General features: G+C 35.7%; 1 protein-coding gene across 1 annotated transcript; it reads left to right on the top strand.

Moving 5' to 3' along the window:
- The first annotated feature begins 4 nt into the window (after positions 1–4).
- On the top strand, positions 5–5,082 carry LOC129796207 (protein C1orf43 homolog). Its single transcript, XM_055837990.1, has 3 exons — positions 5–639; positions 4,317–4,403; positions 4,505–5,082. The coding sequence occupies exons 1-3, from the start codon at positions 5–7 to the stop codon at positions 4,773–4,775; spliced, it is 993 nt and encodes a 330-aa protein (XP_055693965.1). The 3' UTR covers positions 4,776–5,082.
- Positions 5,083–8,172: the final 3,090 nt, after the last annotated feature.

Genomic DNA, 8,172 nt, shown 5'->3' with positions numbered 1-8,172 from the left:
TTCTATGAATGACTTTGGAGACTTTTGTAGTGTTTTGCTTGTAAACTTTGTGAATAAAATCTCCGTGAAAATTGCCCAGGAAAACGGAAGAGCAATGACTTCAGCTACCACACCATTGCAGATCGAGGAGGTTAAGATATCTCCTGTACGCCAGGAACCAGTATTGCCGGAAATATCCACGGATTCCTCGGGGAAAACAAATATTTCCTCAGCAGGAGCAATTCTCATCATTGGCGGAGGTGTATTGACCTTCATTATCCTCTTTATCTTTGCCAAACGACAAATAATGCGCTTCACATTGCGCTCCCGGCGGGGCCCCCATGTCCCAGTGGGGCATGATGCAGAGAAATCCCTCAAGAGGGAGATTGAGCGCAGGATTGAGGCTATTGAGAAGATCTCCCATGAGCCACAGCTCCTTCTGGATGATCATCGGTACATCCTCAGGCCAGATTGCACCCTGCCACCATTCTACTATCGCCTGAAGGCAGTGGATGACATTAAAGTGCTCGAGAGGGAGATTGCGCGCCAGGAGGGGAGTGTCCGGCAACCAAGGGAGAATCTTCGGTCATTCCTCCTCACAACACTGGCAGTGGCACTCAATGGATCAGGGCAGAGGCTTATTCATCAATTCTGCGATATGTGAGTTTATTTTCTTCTTTTTTCCGTTGCTGGGAAATTCCGGGGAAATCTTTGAAATTATCTTGGGGATTGATCAGGAAGAATCCAGAGGCTTCCATTTTGGTTCTTATTGGCTTTTTACGGTCATAATTAGGACCTGGAAGAGAAATCTGAAGAATTTCCTTTCATTTAAAATTCAAAAAGTTAGATTTTGGATAAAAGAATTCAAGAATTTCATAAAGAAAATCAAGATTTTCAAGATTTTGACAGTTTTGACAAGATTTTATAAAATTTCTATATATTAGGATTAAAAATGCTTAAATCTAGTATGGAAAATCATTGAAGCTGTTCTTTATTCGATTAAAGAGCTGTTAATTCCTCTCCTTACCTGTCAAATCGTTTAGCCTGACTTTGACAATACTAAGACCATCTTATTTATCTTTTAGAATTTTTTTTTCGGAAAATAAAAAGAATTTATTTAAACGTGAATAAAAAAATATTTTCCTGACACCATTTTGAATTTTTTTTTGTTTAACTTCTTTCATATTTTAGCATAAAATTTAATTTTTCTTAGCTTCTGATGAATGGTATTAGGCAAAATTCATGGCAAATGAAAGAAGAAATGTGAAGGAAATTTTATGGCAGGAAAATTTTCGTACTAAGAAGGACTTTATTCATTTTTGAACTTTTACTTTTATGTGTCTTACATTTTTTTTTAAAGATTTTTTAAAGCTATTTTGAGTAGGTACCCTTAAATATGACAATTTTTTTTTAGAATTTTTAAATAATTTACAACGGATGTTGTTTGATGGTTGTTTTCTTGACGTGGTTTATTTAGCTTTTTTGGTGGGGGCTGAGGTGCTCTCTCCGGGGGCGTCAAGGGTGCGTGTCAATCCGAGAAAAACACAATTTTTACCAGAGCTTTCGGCGAAACACCTCGCCTTCTTCTGTGGTCAATTTTTGTCTATTTTTGGATTCCGTCAATTTCTTTTTCTCTTTCAGGCAGTATAATGACCGGATGGCGATATTTTTCCGGGTTTTTCTCAAGTTTTCCCAGAGCACAGAACATAAAAAAAATAAAAATATCCCCATGAAAAATCCCCGGAAAAATATCGCCATCCGGTCATTATACTGCCTGAAAGAGAAAAAGAAATTGACGGAATCCAAAAATAGACAAAAATTGACCACAGAAGAAGGCGAGGTGTTTCGCCGAAAGCTCTGGTAAAAATTGTGTTTTTCTCGGATTGACACGCACCCTTGACGCCCCCGAAGAGAGCACCTCAGCTCCCACCAAAAAAGCTTACAACGGATGTTTATCTGGCGAATTTTTTGGGGTTTGTTTTTGGCGAATCATTTGAATATTTCCTTTTTAATCACTTTCTGAAAACTTAAATTTGTTTTTAGCTTGAATTTAGTACATTTTGAACTTAATTTTATAGTACCTACTTCTTAGATGTGAACTTAGCACCTTTTTAACCCTTTAACGTCCAACGTGAAACATAAAAACATTGAAACATGCGCTCTTTTATCGCGATTTTTATTGTATGATTTTTTTAGAGGACTTTTCTCAATCAGAACGTCTTCTTTGACCCCTTATGCGTGAATTCGATGCATTTGTAACATGGAAAAACAATTATATTCATAAATAATTGAAAAAATAAAATGTTTCACGTTTGGGTCAGCGTATGACCCAAAAAACCTTAATCGGTTAAGCTTAAATTTAACGGTTTTTGAACTCAAATTTAGCTTCTTTCCGGCTTGAATTTAGCTTCTTTTGAGCTAGACTTTAACTCTTTTTACGCTTGAATTAAGAACTTTATTACCTAGGGCTTTGCTACTTAATCTGTGTCTTTTTGAGACTAAAATCTAAGGTTTATCTACCCAATACTTTGATTTCTTTTTACGAATTATCCGAATGTTTCCATTCAGATAAACAGCCCTTGAAAGGAATTGATGGCGGAATGTATGAAGGATGATCCTCTATCGCAGAACAATTTTAACCCATTCCATCTTGTAGAGGATCAAAAAACATTGAAGAATCGCGAGAGAAACTCCCCAAAATCCACTGGGATCACATCGAAAAGTGCAAATAAAAATTGCCAAAAAATTCAAATATTGCGACGCCATTCGACGTTTTTTTCCCTATAAAAAATGTTTCAAAAGTTTTCTGTAGACTTGTCGCTCATTTTCTGTAGAGTTTTTTTCTAGTCAAAATAAATTTTTATTATTTTGTTTCTGGAGTGATTTCTACATCTGAATCAAGTGATCCACAGCGAAATGAAGCTGAGGGAGGTTGATAGAACCAGCCCCTTGCAAATCAAAACAAATATTTTTACATTTTTTTGGGCCTTTTTGGCAGTGAGAATTTAAGCAAATCTTACCGAGTTGAATCCCATCCAGCGCAATATACCTGATTCAGATGTAGAAATCAGTTTAGTAGTCAGTATCCGGAAACATTCGACGGAGTCATCAAGCAAATCATGACCAGCACGGAAGACATTTCTGAGAGTCGCAGAACTAACTGCCCTCAAAGCTATTCTGGGATTCCTCCGGAAAGTCTCCTTCCGCGGATTGTAACACTGAGGAAGTCCACAAAATCTTCATCACCGTCTTCCCATACATCTTTCCCAAGAGCAATGACTTCCTGGAGCTGACAAAAGTGATTCTCAACTCTCATTTTGCCTCTCAGAGTTCTTTTCTGCAGAATGCCCACGAGGTTTTGCTGTAGAAATTGGGACTTCCGGAAGCGAAAGATTTGCTCCGGCACATTGAAATTGAATCAATGGGTAGTGAACAGAAATTCCATGTCCTCCTCCTTGTTGCATCCACTCTCGAGGAGGCTGCAATGTCAAGACATCCGGAAGTCTCATGAAATTATTCACAGCAATAAACTCGCAATTAGTTTGTTTTCTCAGTGCTTTGAGAGTATCATTAGATGCACAGACTTCCAAGGAGCAGAAGATTTCACAGATTCAGATGTAGAAATCACTCCAGAAACGAAAAAATAAACATTTATTTTGACTAGAAAAAAACTCTACAGAAAATGAGCGACAAGTCTACAGAAAACTTTTGAAACATTTTTTATAGGGAAAAAAACGTCGAATGGCGTCGCAATATTTGAATTTTTTGGCAATTTTTATTTGCACTTTTCGATGTGATCCCAGTGGATTTTGGGGAGTTTCTCTCGCGATTCTTCAATGTTTTTTGATCCTCTACAAGATGGAATGGGTTAAAATTGTTCTGCGATAGAGGATCATCCTTCATACATTCCGCCATCAATTCCTTTTTGATTTTTTTAAAAATTATTTTAATTTTATTTTATAATTCTTAAAAATTCTATGAATTTTTTAAAAATGAAAATTAACGTTTAATTGTTTTATTGGGGGATCAAACTAAAATAATGATTTTTTTCAAAGTTAATTTTGGCAAAGATTTTTAGCTGAATTTTAGCTGAAAAAAATATTAAATGAAAATTGTTGAAAAAGTGAGAAAATGCAAAAGAAAATCAATTCAAAAAGTTAAGAAAATATACTTTTTCTTGCAATTTTTCTTCCCTCTTTTTGGGCTTCTTTTCCAAAGACTTCCAATCATTAGTTTCTTTTCAAGTTTTTCATTAATTTCCTCCAAAAATAAATTTATTCTTGATGGAAAAATCAATTTTTTAAACTTCTTTTTGATACATTTTATTCCTCCTTAAGGTACGAGCACGCTCGCCACGATCCAAGTGAATTTGGGAATGAGGAATACGAGGCTTACCATCGAATGCTAATGAAATTGATTGACGCGTGAGTTTTCTTCTTCAACTGAATTTTCTCTCTTTTTTTTTTAAATAATAAAATTCCCCCCACTCACGCATTTTATTTTATTCTGAACGAAAAAAAAACAGAGCAAAGTCGCTTAAGAACTTCTGCAATAGTCGCAAATCGTCCCCAAGTCGAACACCGGTGAAGAAGCAGCAGACAAAAATGCAATCCTTGTTGGATCCATCGCGCCTCAGGCCACCCCCAATGGTACCATCGGGGCTGACTGAGAGCAATACACGGATAAATTTGTCATTGGGGGTGCAGCTGCAGCAGCAGCAGCAGTTGGATCAAGTTGGGGATTTGGGTGAGAATGAAATTCTCACGGTGCCGCAATTTCATGAGGAGAAACCTTAGCGGCGCGCCCTCTGGGGGCTCACAACATTCCTCCGTGGAGGTGATTGATGAATGGGTGAGCTTGGTGGATTCCCCGCCCCACCACCAATTGGGTACGCAGCAATTAGGACGCTCTATTTAATCAGACGATGGATGTAAATAGAAAATTATTTCGGTGTGTGTGTGCCCAACAGAAAATTTCCTCCTGCAAAATTTTCCCACATATTTACCCTTCCAGCCTCCTGCTTTTGCTTTTTCCCTTCAATTACCCATTCTCTCTGTATGTCGAGGTTGGGGTTATAATAAAGTAAAATACTCTTTAATCAAAGACACAGAATGTGGTGGAGTTTGAGGAATACAGAACTTAAGCAAATATTTATTTGATTTTCATCAAGGAAAATTATACAAATGAAAACGTGAGTTTAATAGTAAAGTGAGGAAAATAATATAAATCACCATCAGCGGAGGAAAACGTTAAATACCATCCGATGGGGCTAGAGAGAAAATCTCCCTCTTCACGTGAAAACCTTTATACAATTTTCTCCTGCGACATCAGCAGTTTTTTTTTGTGCCTTAACGTTGGTTTTGTACAACATCCTCTTCAGTTCTATACAATTTTTCTTTATTCGCCGCAAAAAAATAGCAGCAACAGCTATACCAGCATTTGAAAGGAAGTAAGGTGAGTAGCAGCAGTAGCAGAAAAAAACAGACAATTTCCGCTTGTGGGATCCCTCACGAGGCATCCGTGTGGTAAGGAGCAAAATCAATTAGGTGTTCACGCTAAGTAGACGCGCGAGCTTCCCAACCCCCGCGAGTGAAAAAAAAAATTGTGAAAATCATCGTTTGCATTTTTCCATGCGAATGTGGTGAAAAGTACGCTAATTTTTCCCACCACCAAGGGGCTAATTGCTACAACTTTTTTTTTCACACCCACAAAAAAGGATTTTTTTCTATTTTAATTTGTTTACTTTAAATTGAAATATTTTCGCGAGAATGAATAAAATGCAGTGATTGAAAGCAAATTAAGTGGGAGCTTTTCAATATATTGTACGTTAGAAAAGCATTAACCCTTTGGCGTCCACAAGGGGATGGTATAACTTCATTTTCTGTGAAGAAAAGTTACTTTTTGTTGAACAAAATGTATGAGGAATTCTCGAATCTCGCTCAATCTCGACCGATTCCCGAGAAACACTTTAACTTTTTTTATATTAATAATTTTATTTCGATAATGAGGTAGGGATCAATCGAAAGCTAATTAAATGTACTTTCGATTGCAAGTGGAATTGTGCAAACTGATCCCTTCTTTTGATCGGAAGAATCTGCTGCCTCACGAAAAGTACTGATTTCTCGGGGTTGGGCATCCCCCTGGGCGTCCACGTGAAACACAGAAGCGTGCTACTTTTATTGCGATTTTTATTTCGTCTTTTTTTTAGCCTAATTTACGTTAATTTAACCCATTACTAAGTTGGAAAAACAATTAAATTGAGTAAAATTTGGGAAAATAAAATGTTTGACCCAATTTACGCGAAAGGGTTAATGATAGAAATTAATTTTTTATCAACATATTATTTTTTAATTAAACTGATTGCAGGAATGAAAAGAAAAAACTTTTTTGGAGGTCTTTGCCTGTGGTAATGTAGATATTTTACAGGAGATTTTTACCTTTTTCCGGGGAAAATTCTTTAGTTTCAATTAAAATTAGTATTTAGAGGAGAACGAGGGCAATGTGGATAGGAGTTTAACCATCTATGTATGAGAAAATTGCTTATTCATAAGGAAACTATTGTTAATCTTGTAAATTATTGAAGGAGTATTAAAACTCACCAAAGAGACTTCCCCATATCCACACTGTAGGGATCATCTGAGAAAAGCAGACAAATTTTTGCTTTAAAATGTAAAAAATGACGTTATTCTTCTGATTTTTGTCTCTTTCAAAGTATGCCACATATGCCACATATCTTGTCAAAAATATTAACGAGGCATTAGCATATAAACAGTGACTAAACTTTTTTTTTAGTATAACGGAATGTGACCCAATTCGGACCGCCAAAGGTTCGCTAAGAGTGGAAGAAATATAGCATTAAATAAAAATCTTTAGGGGAGAGCGGGGCTAATAAAGGTAATAAAGTCACTTAAGGGTTTGGAAAAGGCTTAAAATATCATATTTCCTATCTAGATAGAACAAAATGATCTTAGAAAGAGTTGTAGGGCAAGAAATATCCTAAAGAATTGGACTATACATTTCGCTTTATCTGTTTGGGAAATATGATATTTTGAGCTTTTTCTAAACCCTTAAGTGACTTTTTTAACCCCGCTCTCCCCTACCCTTAAACTTGGTAGAATTGTAAAGGCCGTTTCACTCCTTAATTATTCTCATAATTTTCTACATTTTAAAACTAATAGATTTTACTTTTAAATTCGTCCAACAATAACGTCATAAAACCAACTGCCTAATAGATTTTAGTGGATTTTTAAAAAGCCACTAAACAGGTACGAATTAGACCATGCTCCTTCTTAATTAACAAGAGTCGAACTGATAGGAAATGTTTTTTTCTGAGATTTTTTTTATAGAATTAAAAAGCGAAAATGATATGAGCGAAAGAATCGGGCTTTTTTGCTGAATAGTAATTAAATTCTACTAAGAATTTTCTTAAGTATTCCAATAAGAAATGCATAGTAATTTTGCGGGAAAACTTTTTAAAAATAAAATAATAACGAAGTAGTTTTCTCAGGAAAAATAAAATTCATTCAATTCAATTTTTAATGATACTTTTCACAAAAAATTGAATAAATTATAAATTTTTCAATATATAATTCTTTATTTACATATAGTTTTCATTAGTAAAAAGTATATATTTTTCGTGAAAGACAAGCTAACTTGAAAGATTAGACTTTTAAAATATTAAATTTTTAACAATTAACTCTACCCCATTACAGTCATACCCCGCATAATCAAGTCGAGGTTATACTCTAGGGCTCCGAAAAATCGAACTTTTCGATGCTTCGAAGTGTTGAGAAAAAATCGAAGCACTGCAAAAGAACTGCTTCGTTTTTAAAATGCTTCGATTATTCGAATAATCGAAGCATTTTAAAAACGAAGCAGTTCTTTTGCAGTGCTTCGAATACGCTTCGATGCTTCGAATCACCGAAGCTTCGATGTTCAGATCGAAAGTCCGAGCCCTATTATACTCTTCTCACCCATTAATTTTAATGCGTAAGAAGAGTATAACCTCGACTTGATTATGCGGGCTATGACTGTATTCCCATTTTTCACGGCGTGATATTTTACCGTGAATTCCGAGGTGGGTCCAATGTGACAATTGGTGGCAGCGGTGGGATACAGGCATAGAAGTTCTAAAGTTATATCGACTTTTAATTTCTTCTTAAAAGTTCTGAAGTGAAAATCATTCAATTAGAA

The sequence above is a fragment of the Lutzomyia longipalpis genome, chromosome 4 (assembly GCF_024334085.1).
Source record: "Lutzomyia longipalpis isolate SR_M1_2022 chromosome 4, ASM2433408v1".
NCBI lineage: Eukaryota > Metazoa > Arthropoda > Insecta > Diptera > Psychodidae > Lutzomyia > Lutzomyia longipalpis.
The sequence above is the reverse complement of the archived record's forward strand: the minus strand, read 5'-3'. Positions and strand labels throughout refer to the sequence as shown.